This window comes from Labrus mixtus, chromosome 8 (genome assembly GCF_963584025.1).
Source record: "Labrus mixtus chromosome 8, fLabMix1.1, whole genome shotgun sequence".
Classification (NCBI taxonomy): Eukaryota; Metazoa; Chordata; class Actinopteri; order Labriformes; family Labridae; genus Labrus; species Labrus mixtus.
The window spans coordinates 28,731,736-28,752,713 of record NC_083619.1 but is presented as its reverse complement, the minus strand read 5'-3'; the positions used below and the strand labels follow the sequence as shown (position 1 = coordinate 28,752,713).

Sequence of the window (20,978 nt, the reverse complement as noted above, 5' to 3'; positions counted from 1 at the left end):
GACTTCCTGTGCTTCTGCAGCCAGCCTCTAGTGGACACTCCAGGAACTGCAGGATTTTTGCACTTCAGCATCGGCTTCATGTCTCAAAGCAGCCGGAGCTGTCCACTCTTTTGTTGTTCATGTCTTTTACTCGTTAGTGTGTCTTCAAATGTGACGCACTTTAAGCAACTGATGAAGAATTTTCTTTGACAGCAGGTGAAATCAAGTCGCTGGTGTGTGATCTGTGGATGTTTTATAGCCTGTAGCACTGCACTGTTTGTTAGCATCATAGCTCCAGGTATCTGTGGTGAAGCTTATAGATGTAACATCCATCAGTCTGTTCTTCTAGAAGCCAGGTGGAGCACATTAAAACTCTACCGGGGTTCCAAGTGTTTCATAGCTTACAATCCATCACCGGGAACTTTCTTGTGTCTTCAAAAGCAGCAGACAAAGTAAACCACTTCGTTCCATCTCAGCCTTCTTCATTAAACCACCTCCCTTCACCCGGGTAAAAAAAAAAAAGGTGAATGTGGGATGAAGCAGGAGGTATGTGAGTCGCTTCATGGAGAAAACAGACTGAACGTTTCAAGCTTTGTTTGTAGGAGACATATTTATGAATTCAGGACGGCCTTATTTTCTTTCTGAACTGTGAATGGCGTTGCAGAAAGTGTCACTTTAACTGCTGATTATAACGTTAAGCAGACGGAGTATGAAAAACCCAGCGGCTCTCTGGAGGCAGATTTCCTCCCTGCACAATGAGGAACACACAAAAAAGGTCTCAACATAAATAACGGGGGAAAGTTTTTTAAAGTATTTCCCAGCAGGTATCCCTCCATCCCCGCCGCGTATATCTGTAACCGTGTGCTTATCTGTCGGCTCATTCAGTGTGAAGGAGCAGTGGCGGCGGCGGCGGCAGAGACAACGGCGGGTTTGTCCTACATAATGACTTAATTGAGGTGGTTAACACTTTGAGGATAATGAGAGCCTCTAGACCACAACAGACCCAGGAGCGACGAAATGGAGCAGCACACACACACAGAGGAAATCAGTGTCGATTATTAATAGCAGCGGCACTAAACGCAGCACTCAACCAAGTCACCGCAGGTCTGCAGACTATCAGAGAGTGCAGCTTCAGGTGATCATTTCACTTTTCACACTTTAAAACCATCAAGAACTCAAAGATGGAAGACCGTATTTATCATTAATCAAATATGTTTATTTATTTATTTTAGGATGAGTGCTTTAAATATAATAGAAATCAAGTATCTCCTCTGAAAATAACTCTGTGAGTCATGACTGTCTACAATGGGTGTAACACCCGAGTCCCACTGTCTGTGATGTTTTCAGAGTCCTATCTTCACTTTGTTTACATCGCCCGGACGGCCGGCTGACTCCTCCCCTCGCGTATAAAAGTTGTTTAATTGAGGGACTAGAGAAAAGAAGAATAACATACTGTACTCACTGCTTAACTGTGTTTCTAGATCACGCTCATTTCAGGTAAATTTACATGCAGTGTGAAGATACGAGCAGAATAAAGATAGCTAGCATTAGCATGCTAACACAACAATGCAGCACGAGTTGTTTTGGTTTCATGCTGGAGCTCAAGGGCGACATCTGCTGGATCAAAAAATCACATAAAACCTTTACGAATCATTTTGGAATTAGCGCCAAATCAAGATTTCTGTCCACACGACAGGCAAACACGATGACGCTTAAACACACACACACACACAAAAGCCCCGTTCAGACCGCCGTTTCAAGCCACGCCCCCTGTGACATTTCACCTTCAATCTGAATGTTGCTGAGGCGTAATGGGGCGAAGAAGTGATCCCCCCCCTCAAGTCATCAGATGTAGCAACAGAGGCATTAAGACCCTGACACACAAAGCAGACAGCCTCCCATCACCTTTTGTCTCGGACAAAAAGTTGCACTTGAACACACCGCAAAGACTACAGCCGACGGCCAAGCACCACGTACGTTCTGCTCATGCCTGAGAGGAAATAACTCTCCATGCCAGCAGGGGGCGGTACCTAGGATCAGTACCAGGTCCCAGTCTGATGACCTGTTTGACGAACAATTTACAGAAGTTAGGAATTGCAACCATCTAAGGAGCTCTTTAGTTAAGGTGCGTTCAAGGTCAAAAACACACCTCTGTGACGTTCATTTCACCGTTTCCAAACTTTTCCAATCGGAAAGTCTTCTAAAAACCAACAAAAATCACAGTCAGCTCACAGCACGCCCAGTGTGTTTGTCCACCTCACTAACATATTCACACAGACACACACACACACTGCCCCGTTCGGTGGCGTTGGCTCATCAGGGATCGATGCTGAAGGTGTCACATTACTGCTAATGTAATCAGCAGTTTACCACCGGGAGTAATTACAGAGCAGACGGGCGGCCTGCAGGGCTGAAGCTGCAGACGCCTCCTGCAGAGACACACATCTGCAGTCTGAAGACACAAACTCCTAAACACAACCAGTCAGTCGTCAGGGCGTTTTGGGCCACAGACTCGGATTCACATGGAGTCTCTGAGGCTCAGCAGACTAACAGGTTAAGAGGAGAGGGAGAGCATCGTCCTCCAGTAAACGGCAGCTGGCTACCTGTCAGAGACGAAAGACGAGGGGCCGAGCGGAGTTCATGTTTCCAGAAATAGAAAACACAGAGTGACATAACACACACACACAGTCTTACACACACACTTTACGGAGCATTATATCTTGTTATTTAACCCTTACACTTCACTGTGGCGTCCCTGAGAGATTAAAGAGGTCTAAGTCAGAGCAGAGAAACGAGTGAACACAGGATATAAGAAAATCATCAGATCATCATAAAGCTTCTTGTTTTTATACGAGCTTGTGAAAGAGAAGTCTAACACACAGGAGGAACAGAAGCTTCACACCGTCCATGTGTCTGATCTCTCTATTTAAAAACAAAAAGGCCCGGCGTTCCCAGGCTTTTTATAGCACTTGGAGGAGATCCAGTGCAGAGCGTTCTGCAGAAGTTGAAGCCAGTGTTGAGCTGCGTTCAGGTGGAAGAGAAGCTAATGTTAGCCTCCTGTCACCACAGTTAGACTGCAGGATTATTACTGATGAGTCCCAAAACCAAACTCAGTCACGCCTACAGTTTGGACTCTGGTTCGTCCTGGTGTTCCTGCACGGGTATTTTAAGAAGCGGATGTTATTTGCCTTATTTTGGGGTTTTTTTGAAGAGAAGAGAAAAGTGTGTGACCAGGAATGCTGTGTTAGCGAGCTAATGTTAGCGCACTATTAGCTAGGATCAGTACCAGGTCCCAGTTTGATGGAATTGCAACCATCCAAGGAGCTCTTTAATTAAGGTGCGTTCAAGGTCCAAAAACAGCAGATTTCTATCAGGAACTATTCATTTAATGGATGAATGCAAACGATGATTTCAACCCTGCTGACCTGAAAGTCCCTCTTGTTTCATTCCCTCAGATTCATTCAGATTCTCTGCAGACTTACAAGTCGATCACAGAGACTTCATCAGTGAAATCAGGTATGCTTTGTGCTAAGCCTGACATTGCAGACTACACCGTGTACATGTCGAGGATTAAATTAAAGGTCACAATGTCAACAGCTGCTGCAAAGCGTTAAAAGAAGAAGAAGGGTAATTCCTCATGTCGGCCTGAAGATGTTAAAAGCAAACTCCTCCAAAGAAATGTGCCACATGTTCCCCAGCTGCTGCAGAGAGCAGGGTCTAAAGACGTCCTCCAGGGACTCTGAGTCTTAATGTAACAACAAAGTTTTAAAGGACAGGAGATGGACTGATGAGTCACAAACAGCAGGCGACCATAAACACAGCGAGGAGGTTTTAAATGTCCAGTATCCTACCCCCTTTACCGTCTGCAGTAACTCACAGCAGCCTTTGATAAAAACATTTCCACACATTGGATCATTAAAATATAACAGACATTGAAACGTTGTAATAAAAGTTTCAAACATTTTCACATCCTTAGACACTTCTCAGTGAATCCTTCTTAGACAGATGAAATAATGCCAAAATAATCTTAACAGCTAGTTTATTATCTGTGATAAATATTGAAATATGTTTCCTGATGATGCACCTACACAGTAAACTTACAGCTGGGCGGGGGGGGGGGGGGGGGGGGGGGGGGGGGGTGCAGTGAATGTTAGGACTTAGGACAGTAATATTAACAGTTTGATAAGAAGCTGTGTAATCGACTTGCTGCTGTAAACCAATCGACCACGGTTTGTTTACAATACAGCCAAAGCCTTTTACTGACCTAATCTTTCCATGTGGGGACATTTCATTCCTCCAGACTGGCCCTGAATGCACCTCACACCCAGCCACAGTGAAGTGCTGACTGTACTCTTTCACTTCTCATAAAGAAGCAACAAAGACAGCCGAGTCAAGCTCTTTGTTTAATAAATGCAATGTCTCTGGAGTGAACACTCAAAATCACAAATGCCCCTGAACGCAGCATAACAGTGATATCATAATCACATAGGTTTTTAATTAATTGATTTATCGGTATAAATACAGAATAAATAGGGGCGGAAGTAGCTCGACTTGGGTTGGGAAGCGGAGGGTCACCAGTTCAAGACCCCATGCAAAACCAAGTCTGGAATTTAAGTCTGGTAGCTGGAGAGGTGCCAGTTCACCTCCTGAGCCGAGGTGTCCTCGAGCAAGGCAGCCCCTCACTCTGACATTAGTCCATCAGATCCTGTTCGTGCATGAGTGTATTTCAGCCGATGAGTGTGTAACATGTCTCAACAACAGAGTGTTAAAGTAACTTCCTCTTGTGGGATCAATAAAGGATTCTTTAAATAATAAAGTGATATTTAATTATGTTTAAATAGTATTTAAAAAGAACCTTAATAAGCCAATATCCAGTAGATTCATGCATGTATCAGCTGCAGGATTTAACAAGTGACACGCAGACGACACAAGCACCAAATGCCAGCAGTGACCATGAACGCATCACTGCACTTTTTTGGACTTCAATCTCCGACCAGGTTACTATCAGCCTGAAGTCGGACCTTAAACGCAACACTTCAATTCTCAAGCGTACCATGTCAACACACACATCCGCTGTCACTTTGTCTCACACACACACACACACACACACACACACACACACTCTCTCTCTCTCACACACTCACACACAGCTTACCGGCTGGCATCCTGCTGCTAATGTACCGCAGTTCCTCTTCGTAATGCTGAGCTCCGATTGGTCCGGCGTTAGTTAGCCTCCATGTAGCTTCTCCTGCTGTCTCACTTCACCTGGCATCGGAATGAAGACTCTGTTGACATTAAATTCACCTGTTTATGAAGTCAAACTACTCGTGTCAATGCCTGTTTAAGTCATACAAAGCCTCATTAAAGGAGCTAAAGCTGTCCTAACGTACCAACCATGAACGTTACACACACACACACACACACACACACACTATGGAGGAATTAGCCGCGGAAGCTAACAGCTCACTGCAGAACAGATAGGAGTAAACACACACACACACACACACACATTAGAGACATTAGTGAGGCATGAACCGGTGAACATACCTGCAGGTAAACAGCAGACGGGTAGATTAACTCCCACACATTACTACAGTGCTTCCTGCTTTACGGTGACAGACAACACGGAAGTGAGTGCAGCAGCAGTGGAGCAGCTTCAGCAGGGGAGCTAATTATAGCTGCCTGCAGCAAAGGTGTGCTGTCACCGTGATTAGCTTCACTCTACGTGCCTGCTGGACACATTAGACCAGGGGGTCTCAAACTGTTTTAGACTTGTGGACCCCCTTTCAGAATTTATTTCAGCCTAGTACCCCCCTTGTCCGGATAAGAACAATTTTCAGGAATTAATTTGAGAAAATAACATTCAATAAATGGATGTTTTCATATATTCATACATAATGCAAGCTATATTATAAATGAAAATCCTCAAGTTGGTCACATACATAACATAATGTATTCACACAAACATATTCTGTTCATTAATTTGTCTTTAATCAGTGTTTGGATTTTCCTAGAAATCATTATATTGGTTTGTTGTTTTTATAACAACATTTGTCTCGTACCTCCATTTGAGAAACACTGTATATATAACACGTTTATCTCTATTTGTTTGGCACACTTTCTTTTTCTCTTTTAGTATTTTGTCATTAAATCCACGTTTGAGGTACATTGAGGGAAATCTTCTTACTCTATAGGCTGCTCAACTTGTCAAGCTTTAGATCTTTATCCTCGTAAAGGTTTTATTTGCAGAAATCAGTTTTCAATAAGAGCTAGAGCAGGGGCGCATCCAGACTTTTTTGAGTGGGGTGGCCCAACTAGGGGGGGCAAAATGTAATGTTTTTTTATTTTTTATTTGGCCTAATCCTCCATTGTAGAACATAGTAGATGTAATGCAGTTATAACTATAAAATAACTAGTCAAGTTTCATATTTTAAGTTTTGGACGCCCCTCGGTTTTCCAGATATGAGAGCAGTTATCAGGTCAACAGGTGTTGCAGTGATGGAAGCGGTCAAGAGAAGTGGTTCAGATAGAAGTGATTGTACCCGACCTAAAAAGCCTCTGCATGTTTCTAATAAGCTCCACGAGCAGAAACGTGCTCAAACTAGGATCAATATTGGAGATGCTTTTGAAAAATGGAGAGAGGTTAGAACACAGAAAGGTTTACAGACCCATGCAGAGCTGGATAAACACTGAAGCTTCAGAGTCCACCACATGGTGACCTGTGTGAGCATCGACTCTAGAGAGGAGGGGGGGGAGACAGCTCTCTATGATGTTTAGAATTTAGACTGCAGTACCCATTTTAACCACTAGGTGTCAGAGTTACATACTGCTCCTTTAAACATTTTGAGCTAAAACACCTGAAAAGATTCACAGGGCTGATTGATCAAATTTGGATCTGATTTGATGAAGTCATTGTAGCCCCGGAGACTTTTTTTCCCCTCACTCTGTCGGGCTAAAAGCAGAGTGTTAATCTCATTACAACCACTGGACCGAATCACACACTTTGTCAGTTTAATGAAGAAAACAAATGAGCCTGCAGCATCACTAATGATGCCGCAGGAGGATATGTCGTCATTAAGATCGCAGACGAGACCAAAAAGTGTCCGGCAGACGGTAATTATCCAGAACTTTCCTAAACACAGCTGATGTTTGAATGTGTGTGAAAGTGTGCTGGCTGTGCTTTCTAAGCTCTTAAGGACCTTTGCCGGGCCGCTCAGTGGACTCAGAGCTGATTAAAGGCTTTGACTCCACAGATGGTATGCCAAGCTTCTGTTATAGAGTCGACTGACATCCTGACCTGACAGCAAATACATGACAATGCTGGAATAAAAACATTACACCTTTTTCTGAAATGATTCTAATGCAATGAAGCGGATCTGCACACAGGCGTTAAATAAAACAGAGTGAGGGGCGGGGGGGAGGTACATGTCGTCCTTAATGACCAAACATCAACAGATTAAGCAGTCAGACAGCAGACAGGAACACTCAGGCTTTTTTTAGTCTCGTTAATGTTACATAACCAGGAAGGTGTTTCACTCAGCTTGATGAGACACTGGATGAGGGGGAGGATTTGACACAGGGAGAGGAGGATTTGAAAATGTTCAATTAATGAAGGGGATGAAAGACAGGCAGTCGATGAACTTAGTAACAGAGCTTTCACATTTACAGAAAACTCCTGAAAAACATGTATGTAGGTGGAGGTGTATGTGTGAGCGCAAACAGCCAAACACTCAGATTTTCTCCTCCAGACGCCAAGTTTTTTTTCCGCAGCCATTCAGAGTGATCTAATGAGAGAACACAGCAGAATATTATCCAGAGAATTCACCTCGAGCCAATGGGACGGGGGAATGACGTTTACATAGAGAACAAACCATATGACGTATTTTTGTAGGCCAACCCAGAAGTAGCATCTCCATGGGGTCTAACGAGACTCCTCCTATGGGATGTTTTCATTGGATTTTGGATCATTGCAGAAAATAATCTCTGTGTTAAACACACGTTTCTGAAGCGTAGGCGTTTTGTTCAGCAGGATAATCTTCACAGATGAATGCCATTTTTATGATGTTTGAAGCGTTAATGTGGCCGACAGAAGTAAAATGCTAACGTTATGCTACAAGCTAACTACACCACGGTGGGATGATTGTGACGTCACTAGCGTTACGCTTCAGACGATCTCCGATAAACTAATCCACGTAGCTTAATAAATAGTTTACTAACATAATATTCACCTTAACCTAAAGATTAAACCTACAGGAGACATCTCCGACTAGTGAGAGAGTTCCCGACCTCTGTGTCCGGCGTGATGACGTTTAATGTCCCCGACGACCACTGTAGTCACATTTAGCCACTTGTTAGCGACCGCCTTTTTAAAGACGAGTAAAAACTTCAAACTTCACAAGTGGAGGTATTACCTAACGTAGTTTATGTGGTCTAACAAAACACCAACATCTCTTCAGCTTGTGTTAACCACAGACCTTATTTCAGGAGTCTAACCACAAACACGTTCAAAATCCCCGTTGATTTTTAGACGTTAGACCCCATGGCGCTCAAATGCTAACTTACTTCCTGGTTTTTAGGACTCATTCCTGTGGCGCTCTATATACTGTGAGTCGAGTCAGTGTATAGACTGTCTGCACGCGAGCGCTACAATAACGTTTTCTCTTCATCATTTTGTTCTCCACTCTCTTTTTTCTCTCTCCAAAAGAATCTGTTACAGTAGAGTAGCTCTTAAACACAATATAGATCTAGGATATATAGATATAGAACTAAATATAAATAGAATAAGCAATAAGTACCAACGCAAAGAGTATGCTAAGAAATAATAAGCTCTGGACAAACACAGGGATTTAAATATATGAACAATATTTACCAACATACATGCAGCGAATGAACGGTGTAGATATTGCGACCTTTCAGCCCCGTAGAAAAAAGAGTTTAGGAAAGTAGCGTCCACCATTGAAAACAGAGATATTAAGATAAACGGAGAGTTTGTTTTGGTTTCATGCTGGTGCTCAAGGGCGACATCTACTGGATCAAAAAGTCGCACATTCTTCCTTTAAAGGCTTTGGGTTAGGGTTAGGGTTAGGGCTTTTTATATGTGATGTTTTGATCCAGTAGATGTCGCCCTTGAGCACCAGCATGAAACCAAAACAACTCGCGCTGCATTGTTGTGTTAGCATGCTAATGCTAGCGATCTTTATTACGCTCGTATCTTCACACTGGTTCAAAAACTCAGGTGTTACACCCATTGTAGACAGTCATGACTCACAGAGTTATTTTCAGAGGATATACTTGATTTCTATTACATTTAAGTGTGAAATGACTGAAGGGAAATTTAACTTTCATGTATAAAAGATTTTCTGTCCTACAGTTAAACATAGCTGTAAGAAAATGTGTGTATTCTGCACGCAGCAACAAAATGTTTTCAGCTAACGTCTGCTCGTCTGAAGTGAAATCAGTTCAATCGAAGACGAGCTGAGAGGACAAAGTGATACTCGGTGTTGCTTCAGCTCAGAGGTGTGCGCTGAACCTCGGCTGAATATCGAGCGTGTGTGTAATCAGCAAACAGGTGGAGTCAATGAAACGTTCAAACAGTCGCAGGTTTCTCATTAGCGGGGGAAATGGATGCTGATTGTTTGTCTCCTTTGGGAAGTGTTGGTGCAGTCAGTCAGAACTGGTTTACTTGTTGATGAGAGGATTCAGACAACAGATAGACTCATTGTTTTGATGCTGTCTGAAGGCTGACTGCACGTCCTGCTTTTAGGATCCAAAGATCAGAGATAAGTCTTACAGCCATCGTCACCAGTTTGTAGTCCGAGATGTATTGACAAAGCACGTCTCGGTGGGCTTTGGCGTGTGCAGAATCAGTCATTGTGGCCCATAGACTGTAAATATGAATGACCGAAAGCCTGAGTGACGTCACCCGTCTGTTCCTGCAGGGGGTGCTGGAGTCCCATCGATGGCGGTCTCCATGCTGGAAATGCTGTCTCAGTCTAACTTTCAGTCAACCTAACGACAGGCTGAGAGCTGGAGCTGAGGCGGGTTTTAAACCTCCTGACAAACTGTTTATAAGAGATAAATGCACTCAAGCTGAGGAGTCATCAGTCAGTGTCATATTTCACTGCTCCACCCTCTGCTGTCTTTTGGCCTTTTGTCTTGTTTTTGTTTTTCCCTCTGGCAAAGCCCGACAGTTGACAGGTCACACCTTTTCTAGGAAATTAGCCGGTGTCTCGTCTCCACCTCCTTCTATCAATGACTAATGATCAGGCTGAGAGTAATACACACAGTCTTGCACCTTTGCCTCTTCTCTGTTTTCAAATCCTTTTTTATCTTTTGTACGCCAAATAAAGTATTTTTTTATAAAAAGCAAAGGAAATATAGGTGACTTTGTGGATGCTACTTCAAGACAACGCAAACAGGGATGATTTTGTGGAATAACCCAGCGTCTACATTTCAAAGAAAAACTCAAGGTGTTCAGATCTCGTCTCACAGTCTCGTAGGGGGTGACCCTTCTTCCAATTCCACCTGTGGCTCCTTTTCCGCATGTCAATCCCCACTCTCTTTTACCCCAAAAGTTCCATCTCTATCCACTGCCCTGTCTCTCTGTTAAAGACACAAAAAAATACATCTGAAAAAAGCGACAACTGGACAAACTGGACTCGTCTTAGAATACCGAGGCCGTCTACAAGAAGGTCCTTAGCCGCCTCTACTTCCTGAGGATGCAGAGGTCCTTTAACATCTGCAGGACGATACTGATGCTGCTATATTGAACGTAAGAGCAACTGTAACGACCGGATTTCCCCATGGGGATAAATACTGGGACTGTCATAAACAAGTCAAACAACTACATACTGATGCTGATCTGCACATGTAGGGCTGGTTTAGTGTTAAAGGTAGAACTTTAGTGTTAATCTCAGGACTTTTTGTATCCAGTAGATGTCGCCCTTGAGCATCAAATCAAAACAAACGCTCTCCTCCAGCTTCTCAGGTTCCCTTGGGTTTGCATGAACGAATTATCAAATAGAACAGATCATTATTAAGCACCTTTAAGCGCAAGCAGCGGACAAAATAGTCCTTGTCTCGAGCTGCATTGTTGTGTTAGCATGCTAATGTTAGCGCTCTTTAGTTAGCTTGTAGCTTCACATGAGCATGATCTAAAAATTCTTACTAACATCCAAATAATCAGTGAGTATGTTCTTCTTCTTCTCTCTAGTTCTTGACTAAAACAGCTTTTATACAAAAGGGGAGGAGCCGGCCGTCCCGTCCATGTAAACACGGCTCTGACAACAACACAGCCAGCGGGACTCGAGCTTCTCCCTCATTGTAGACAGTCATGACTCACAATGTAAATCACTATAAATACAGTTTCTTTGTGTTTCTCTCCACTTCCCTCGCTGCTTTTTATGCGTCTAACCTCTGTTAATATAATCCTGACCTCTACCCCTAATCGGTCTATTTGCTCTCTGACTAAAGTTGTCCCGCCTTCCCTAAAAAAAACTGCATTCCTCACTGTGAAAATAGTGCAGCGGTTTGCCCTCATATTTGTAATATCAATAAACTCAATTTGTAAAGCTTCAGAGGACAAAAACAGGAAGAGAAGTAAGAAATAATATCTCCATGGTATCATAGTGAAGGATAGGAACTCTGTGAGCGGCTTCATTAAAACACTTTGTTCACCTGGAGTTTGTCAGACGTGCACACTTCAAAGGTTTACCTGAGAATCATTCACTTAAAAGGGAATAGAAGACTGTGCATCATGTAATGCATGCAATCAATCTGTCTCTCACTTTAAACATCTCTGCACACACACACACACACACACACACACACACACAGAGCTCTCTGCAGAGGTGGAGGTGAAAAGTGCTGTGGAAAGCCTCGGTTTGCACTTCAAAGGGGCCATGTGGGAGGAAGACAGACGCCGGGCCGTGAGCGGCAGCAGAGTCATGAAAGCAGCGACCGCTCGAGGTTTAACCTGCAACGACCTCGTCATCCCGACACACATCGGATCAACTCTGACCGATGTTTTACAACCAGCCTGCAGGAGGCGGGACGTTTTTTTGATGGACAGGTCAAATGGTCTCAGAGTAACGATCAATATTTTAACTCAGGTGGGGGAGGGGAGGAAGTGTGCAAAGGGGATTCAAAAAGCTGAAAGGACCCTTTAGCCACCAAAAACTCTAAATAAATAATTGAGCTGTTTCTTTTTTTAGTAGTTGAAGGAACTTGTATATTTCTAAATGTCAACTCTGAACCAGCTAAACAACAACCTTGCGACCCTGCAAACCTGAAGACCAGCTCCATGAAGGATTGCTGCTTATTTGATCTCTTTGAGGACTTTGGTTAAAGCTTAAGGTCGAATAAATAAAAGAGACAAAGTGTTAAGAGCAGAGGACCAATTATGTTTGTTTTATGTCTTTTGTTGTCTCTATTTTCTTATTTTTAAACCTTTTTGACTGAAAGGGCCGCACATAGGGGGGAGTGCGCTTTCTGGGGCCCAGCTCAAGAGGGGCCCATGAAGGTTAGCAAAAACATAGTCCATCCTAGATTTGAGAAACAACACGATAATAAAGATTTTTAAAAACCCTATATACTCACCATTTCCTATTAAAGCAGAAATGTTTGAACATTTAATTTATTGTTTGGTGGATCCTTTGAATGTCTACTAGACACGTGTCTACTCCGCTCCGTTATGACATCTACCTCTATGGAGGGCCTTTCCCTCTGATTTTAAGGGGGCCAGACATTTCTGTGCTGCTCAGTAGTTTCACATGCAGTACAACACGTCAAGAAGAGCGGCTCTAATGTGCTGCGTATAAAATGACAAACTGAGGTGAGTAAAGATGTGATGTTTAACTTCATTATCCTGTGTTAATGTGAATCTCTGGCTCCTCATAACTCGAGCTTTTGTCATATTTATAAAATATTTTTGAGTCTGCCTACAGTCACTTTCCAGGGAAGTAGAATCCATTAAAGACAGTAACCCAGCTTCACCCGCCAACACTGAACCCGAAGTTTGAGCTGTAAAAAAAACGAGACGTCAGAGAACAAAAGCAGTTCAGCGCTCGACGTCGAGGCTGTCAGTTCTGTTCTGTCGGATGGGAAAGGTATGACAGCACCTTTCTCTCTCTCTCTCTCCCCTGTGGGCCCCGGCATTCATCAGGAGGCTAAGAATAGCAGCGTTCAGATGAAGGTGAGACTGGAGGTGTGCAGGAACCAAAGCAGACAGAAACTGAGAGATTACATGATAGAGGCTGTGCACAGAGGAAGTCCTCTGAAACAGTGAAAGATGGGACACACCTGAAAAAAAAAAGATTTAGTGCGAGCAGAGGGAGTGATAATCTTTCAGTACAAGCTGCACTGGATCTCCATTTTTAATGATGAGTGATGAAGAAGCGATAAAAACATTTCCACCCAAGAGTGTGCAAAAAACAGTTTACCATTTATCGATCACTTTTCTCAGCTTTTTTACAAATGCAATAAAAGTATAAAATCAATAATTTACAAATTTAATGAGGTGATCTTACTAAAACAAACACTTCAGAAAAGATCCGAAACAGTGTCCAAATATTTCTCTGCAGCTTTAGGAAAACTCCAGACCGGGTTGAAACTTACTATCCCGGGTTTGTTTGTGTTAGCATTAAGTTACAGTTCACATTAATGTTTAAATGAACTCAAAGCAAACACACAGTCTTGATTTAGTTCAGTCATTTTGTATGATATGATATGATGAGGAAAAGAGGGAAAGAGTGAAAGAGTGAAAGAGGGAAAGAGTGAAAGAGGGAAAGAGTGAAAGAGGTAAAGAGGGAAAGAGTGAAAGAGTGAAAGAGGGAAAGAGTGAAAGAGGGAAAGAGTGAAAGAGTGAACGAGGGAAAGAGTGAAAGAGGGGAAGAGTGAAAGAGGGAAAGATTGAAAGAGTGAAAGAGGGAAAGAGTGAAAGAGGCAAAGAGGGGAAGAGTGAAAGAGGGAAAGATTGAAAGAGTGAAAGAGTGAAAGAGTGAAAGAGGGAAAGAGTGAAAGAGGGAAAGAGGGGAAGAGGGAAAGAGTGAAAGAGGGAAAGAGGGAAAGAGGGGAAGAGAGAAAGAGGGAAAGAGGGGAAGAGGGAAAGAGTGAAAGAGGGAAAGAGGGGAAGAGAGAAAGAGGGGAAGAGGGAAAGAGTGAAAGAGGGAAAGAGGGGAAGAGTGAAAGAGGGAAAGATTGATTGACGTAGCCTCAATGAATGCACCTGATTGGATAAACGTGCAGCTAGTTCGGGCGGTCCCTGGACTCATGCATAGACTATGCACTTGCATAGAATAGAGGTCAGGGGTCTCATTTATAAAAGAGTGCGTAGAATCCATACTAAAAATGTACGTGCGCCAAAAACCCGGAACTGGCGTGTGCGCAAAATGATTCAGATTTATAAAACTGTTCGTACGCACACTTCCACGCAATGTTCCCTTTATAAATCACGATCCACCTGGAAATGTGCGCACGTATATTAGTCCCATGTTCTGCCCTCTACACGCCCACAATCAACCATAAACGCTCAACGCAAAGCAGCTCGTGAATGAAAATGCATAGGGGGCGGAGCAAAGGTTTCCAGCGCTGGATCGCGGTGAAACCCGGAAGTTCAGACAAAGAAACAAAACTTTCTGACCCAGAAACAGAGGAGTTTGTGAATGAAGTGAAGGATAAAATGGACATATGGATAGTTTACTGCAGCAGGAGGATCACAAACTGAAGAACAATCAGAGAGAGACACCACGTCGCTGCTGCATTCACCCAATCAGAGAGAGACACCACGTCGCTGCTGCATTCACCCTGTCCTCCTACAGCGCCAAAACATCCAGCGTTCATCATTACACACGAGAATATCTCCAATGTTTACATGTTAACAGGACCCACACTGACTTCTTCATATTGTCAGAGTGCTCACGTCAGTCAGCAGTCTGCCTCACTCTATCATATTAGTAATCAAAAGTTTGATCAACGAACAAAAACGTTTGATTGTTGGCCACATTTTTTCGTGGTAAACTCCGTCTGCTCTGTGACTCATTATGAGGATATATAGACCTAATGATCGTGTCAGAGATGACCTGACTTAATGTCCACACTTAAATTATTTACAGAATAAATACGTGCAGCTGATGAAGATGTGCTGAGTCTGGAGGAGGTGAAATGTGTGAAGCCACCGCCGTGTCTCTGTGCGCTCTGTGCGTCTTGACGCAGTCATCTTTATTAAAACTAAAAAGCACACTTGATGATAAATGCTCGATATTTAAAGATATTAATGAAAACTGGAGGCTTTATGGTCTTTGTGTTAGTCTAATGTTTAACTCTAATCAGTGATTACATTAGTGTACAAGTCCGGTCCTCTGAGGTCCGTCCAGGATAATGAAGGCGAGACGGCGCTGATGCAATATGTATGGGGCGGACTTTTATTTTTTGTTTTTATTTTATGTTTATATATTGTCATAATGAAAGTGACTTATCGGAAACGGCTCACTAGATGCGTGATTATAGTCTAAATAAAACCATTGGTTTGAATGATTCTGATGACGTGGATCTGTCAGTAAAGTTTGATATTTAGTGAAATAAAATGTGTTAGAGACATCAGTATGTATCTGCAGGCTTCAATTCACCACCTCACCGTCTGTGTCACCAATTTCCCATGCCTCCAAAATGAACGTACGCCTGGGTCAGAGTTTGATTACTGGTCCGCACATTTTACCGTCAGGTTTGTTTTTATAGATCACAAACTTTGTGTGGGAAAAGGCGTACGCCAGTTTCAGACCCACGGTTATAAATGAGATCCCTGGTCTAGTCTATGGAGCCCCTCTTGAAACTCGCTGCAACGATCCCATAATGCATTGCGCCGAGATGCTATCCATTGTGGAACCAGTCGAGCCGTAGCCTAACAAGTCAGTAATTATTTTTTTCCCCTCATTTTTTTAAACAGACAGATTCAAAAAGCTTGTTACACTCCACGGCTTCAGTCTGAACTCGACGTACGAGTCGTGACTTTCAGAAAACTGAAGGTAGACGTCTGTTTCCGCTGTTTCTCCCCGACGACTGTGACGGGTCGCTGTGACAGAAGAGCTGGAGAGCCGTGATGTCCCACTGCACAGAGCGAGGAATAAACCTACTAAAATGTGTGTGTGTGTGTGTGTGTGTGTGTGTGTGTGTGTGTGTGTGTGTGTGGAGGAAAGTCTGAAAACAGTGAGTCATGCTCCACAGGGAAGAGACGGAGAGAGGGAGGATGAAAGAGCGTGACGACTGAAGAAGTTCAGACAGGTGGAGGGACGGCGGGTGTGTGATTACCTGCAGACTCTCACACTGTTACACAGCAGCACACACACACACACACACACACACACACACACACACACACACACACACACACACACACACACACACACACACAGGTGAGCATGAACTTAATGACTTCTTCAGACTTTTAATCATTTACTTTAGTGAAGAACACGAGTTCTGCCATGAGAGAGGAACCTGAAAGTAAAATATCTTATGACAGCTGCAGTTAGTGAAAGTTTTAAGTGAAACTTGACATTTTAATATTTATACAAATTATTCATGTTGGGGTGTAACACGTTACAAAGTCTTCCCTTAGAGTACTAAGATGATTCTTTTGTTGTGACGAGTAACAGAACGCGTTAGTTCTGCATATTAAGAGCTCCGTTAATCGCTCCTTTTCCATAAAAGTGAATAATTCAGCATTTCCCTCTTCTTCCTTTTTGTCGCCTCATGAGAAAAGAAATCCCCGAAGCCTCTTCACTTCCTGCTTCTCTTCCTCTGAGCAGGTCACTGTGACAATAAACTAATCAGACCTATTTGTTTTTTTGTTCCAGGCTTATTTATTCTGTAAAAACGGCTTTTTTAAATGGGTGTGTATGTGACTTCCTGTGCTTCTGCAGCCGGCCTCTAGTGGACACTTGAGGAACTGCAGGATTTTGTACTTCAGCATTGGCTTCATTTTTAAACACCGGAGGTCGCCGCTTGGCCTCGCCCTGGTTCCTGACAGCTGCTTAACTTCCTGCACAGACGCGGCCTCAGCTAGGAGACGTATCAGCAGAACAAACATGGCCACTGCAACAAACATACAGAGTTTTATCTTTTGGAGGAAATTTTCTTTAATTGGGACATTTAGATGGTGAGCAGACTGCAGGACGCTGTTTTCCTGACATGTACGCTGGAGCGAGTCAGGTGCTTATTAAAAAAACAGAAAGGTGTTGCCTTCAGTGATTTTTTTTTTTTAAAGCTGGATGGTATTTACACAAAAGATTTCCCCAAAGATTCTGCTTAAATATCCGCAGTTTGTCCCGTTTTCTTTCTGCACACGCTCCTCGTTCCCCTCAGAGGCCGTCTTTTGATTCGTCTTATTTATTTGATTCAACACTTTCAGGAGCAGCTTTTTCTGGTGTTCGGGATAATTTTTTTTTTACAAAAGGAGGTGCCACAGGGATTTCTTTTCACTGCAGAAACTTCTCTTAATAAATCCTTGTTTTTCATCCATCCATCTTCTTCCCCTTATCCTGATCGGGTCACGGTGGTGGCAGGTTAGTTAGTCAACGTTTTCCAGCTCCTCCTGGGGGATTCCAAGGCGTTCCCAGGCCAGATACATAATCTTTGCTTAAAACTCACCTCTTTGCTTTTAATACAACTTGAGTTTGACATTTTGAATTTTTTATTCATGCTCCTATTATTGTGTTTTTATTGTGTTTCATTCTATATGTTATTTTATTTGTTGTGTTTTTGTAAAGGACTTTGGCCAATCAAGGTTGTTTTAAATGTGCTATAGAAATAAAGATTGATTGATTGATAATCCCTCCGGATAACTCTGGGTCTACCCCGGGGACTCCTCCCTTTTGGAGGTTTTCCAAAGGGAGGAATCCTAATCAGATGCCTAAATCCTTGTTTGGTTTTGATGAAATGAAAGGAGAGGAATTCTTCTGATTTAGCAGCATTAGGATAAATATACTGTGTTCAAATGTCCCCTGGTTTACAAGCAGAGAAGCATGACTCAGGTTTTTAATCTCCTCTTTCTGTATATTAAGCAGTGTAGAGGTGAGTCTGAAATCAACCCTCCCTCCTGCACAGATGAGCAGACGTACAGTTACCATGTTTCTCACCTTAGAGGGCAGAGTTGAGCTGCTGTCCTGCTGGGAGTCTCTGCTCTATAGACACATCACACAGACCCGACACAGGACTCTCTGTGAGGGGATTACAGTGTGATGTAGGCCATGAAGAGAAGAACCTGAAAACAGCTTCATGAAGACACAAAACAAGAGGCTGAACAGCTTTAAGAAACATGAGAGTGAATCCTAGAAAGCAGAAGACTGTCGTGTCCATTTCTGTCCCCAAACTGTTTTTGAACGCTCCTTTTCTTATTTCTGTGCATTTGTTTTCAAGCGGCCCCCCTGCAGCTGCAAACGCCACCTCCTCATTGGGAACAATTGAAAAAAGAAGCTGGTACTCAGAGAAAAACGCCAGGTGGAAACAGGCTTCTTCCTGCATTTGGTATGTTCTCCTTTCCGTTGAGATTCTGTTGTTTGTAAATTTGTTTGGGCACTGCTCAAAGTGATCTTAAAAGTGTTTCACATCTTGTACATCTGTTTCCTATAATGTACAGAATCCCACTGTGACGTCACAAGGGGAGTACATTTGAAACAGAGCATTTTTCTCTGTGTTGTAAGACTTATGCAGACCACAAACGAAGGACTGGATGGGTTTATTTCACATGTTGTGGGTCAGTAGACACTCAGGTTACCCAAATATATGTTCAAAAACACTGAAGAAGTTTTCATAATATGTCCCCTTTAAGACTGAAGCCATCTACCTGATCATTTACTAAACATTCTGAGACTATTTATTTTCATTCAGATCTTAAAATATGTAAATAAATGACTCCTGTTTAGAAATACCGTGTCGTCCAATGAGATGTGCGGGTGATTTGATGCTAACGGAAATCAAACGTTCTGTTCACACTCGTCCAAACAGGGGGAGCTTTAAAGATCAGACGTGCACACTTGAGCTTCTCTGAAACTGAATGAAAACAGATATTTCTTGTGCTTTCCCAGCGACCCCCCCCCCCCCCCCCCATTGAATCAGCTGACATTATGAGAGCGAGGCGGGCGGTCTGACAGCTCGTCAATAGCAAAGATTCTCCTCCAGACGCTTTTCTAAAGACGTCCACGTCGACCGCTTGTCTCTACATGCCTCATGTGGATTCCAGTTTCTGTCGTCGACTCGTCAAAGTGCTGGAAGTAAAAAAAATTAAAGAAATCGATGATGTATTTTTCAGATTTCTTTCTCTTTCCAGTGCACTAAGGAACCCTTTGATTTCTCATCCTTGAGCTAGTTGACATTTATTTCACAAACACTTGACATTTGGAAATGGGCTCCCTGTGTTAGCGCTGTGTGTAACCCCCTGTCCTCTCACACACACACACACACACACACACACACACACACACACACACACACAGCACTTTGTCATTAGTAGCCTTTGTGCGCAGCAGCTGGAGGGTCGGACTGTCCGTTTGTGGTCAAGTGAAATCGAGGTTTCAGCTTGCTGAGTTCAACTTTGTGCTGAAAACAAAGAACGTCGGTGTGAGGTCTTCTCCCTGCCAATTAATCGATACACACCGATCCATTCTGACCAACGCTGCGACAGGAAAAAAAAGTCAATGTTTCCACAGAGACTTTTTTATCCTGGAGTTTTAAGACAAAGATCCAGACTGAATTGTAAGTTCTGCTCCCCTACTTTGGACTGATTTCATCCGGACTTTTGTGGTTCCAATTATTTAGCTAACTGAGTGGGCTCAATGGCATTTTCATAAACAACGTGAAGATGTTTTTTTTCATGTTCTTGATCATGAGAAGGTAGGCACTTTTAAGACACGCACCACACGGCCGTTTTGGACGCCCCCCGGTTTGCCAGATATGAGAGCAGTTATCAGGTCAACAGGTGTTGCAGTGATGGAAGCGGGCAAGAGAAGTGGTTCAGATAGAAGTGATTGTACCCGACCTAAAAAGCCTCTGCATGTTTCTAATAAGCTCCACGAGCAGAAACGTGCTCAAACTAGGATCAATATTGGAGATGCTTTTGAAAAATGGAGAGAGGTTAGAACACAGAAAGGTTTACAGACCCATGCAGAGCTGGATAAACACTGAAGCTTCAGAGTCCACCACATGGTGACCTATCATCTATTGTGTCAGGATTAAAGATGAGGTCCTGTGTCACTTTTTTGCAAAGGCAGCGCCCATTTTCAAAACCGATCCAAAGCACACTCCGCTTCAGTTTCAGTCGGGTTTCCTCCTCTCCTTGTGTTTGTCTCAGAGAGTCGTTGGCTGTTAAGGTGATAATAAACTGATCCACGAATAGATTGGTGAAGTAATGTAACACGGGAGAGTAGCGGGGAGCGGGAGCTAACACTTGACGAGGTGTTAGCGTGTTAGCACGTGTTGTCGTTCAGAGCTAACCTCAGACGCTCTGATTGTGACACCTGAGCCGGGTGTTAACTGTGGACGTCCCACTCAAACACAGAGAGATTTATACAGCCAGTTCCTCCATCTGTGTGACATATCAATACTTTTATTTAAGATAAGATTTAAGATTTACTTTATTGATCCCCGCAAGGGGAAATTTCTGTTTTTACACTCTGTAAGTCATGAACACACACATGCACAAACAGGATCCTATGGACATGCACTAATGGAGAGAAGTCAGAGTGACGGAGCGGCCCACAGTAGGCGCTCCTGAGCTGATGGTGGGGAGGGGATTAATCTGTAAGATGTGTAGAGAGTGAAATGATAAAGGTATCTTACTATCTGATCAGACATTAATGAAACATGCTGAAGTGCTGGCTTCTCTGACAACAATGCAGCAGCCAGTATGTCCTCCTTCTAACTTTAGATTCTGCTCCTGAATGCTCTGGATTTGTTTGGACCAGAGAAGGTAGGCACTTTTAAGACACGCACCACACGGCCGTTTTGGACGC

The 20,978-nt window shown here is 43.1% G+C and overlaps 2 protein-coding genes across 4 annotated transcripts in view; one reads left to right on the top strand and one right to left on the bottom strand.

Moving 5' to 3' along the window:
* Positions 1 to 5,651, bottom strand: part of efr3a (EFR3 homolog A (S. cerevisiae)) — a 99,303-nt gene extending 93,652 nt beyond the window's left edge. For 2 of the 3 annotated variants that reach the window (XR_009673907.1, XM_061043587.1), the window contains exons 1-2: positions 5,527 to 5,651; positions 5,135 to 5,264 (exon numbers count right to left, since the gene is read on the bottom strand). Coding sequence is in view for 2 of the 3 variants with exons in the window: in XM_061043587.1 (XP_060899570.1) it covers positions 5,135 to 5,144 (10 nt within the window). In the remaining variant the exon portion in view is untranslated. The other variant, XM_061043589.1, reaches the window with a different exon arrangement.
* The window catches only part of oc90 (otoconin 90), a 433,801-nt gene that overhangs the window by 121,861 nt on the left and 290,962 nt on the right, over positions 1 to 20,978 (top strand). The window lies entirely within an intron of this gene.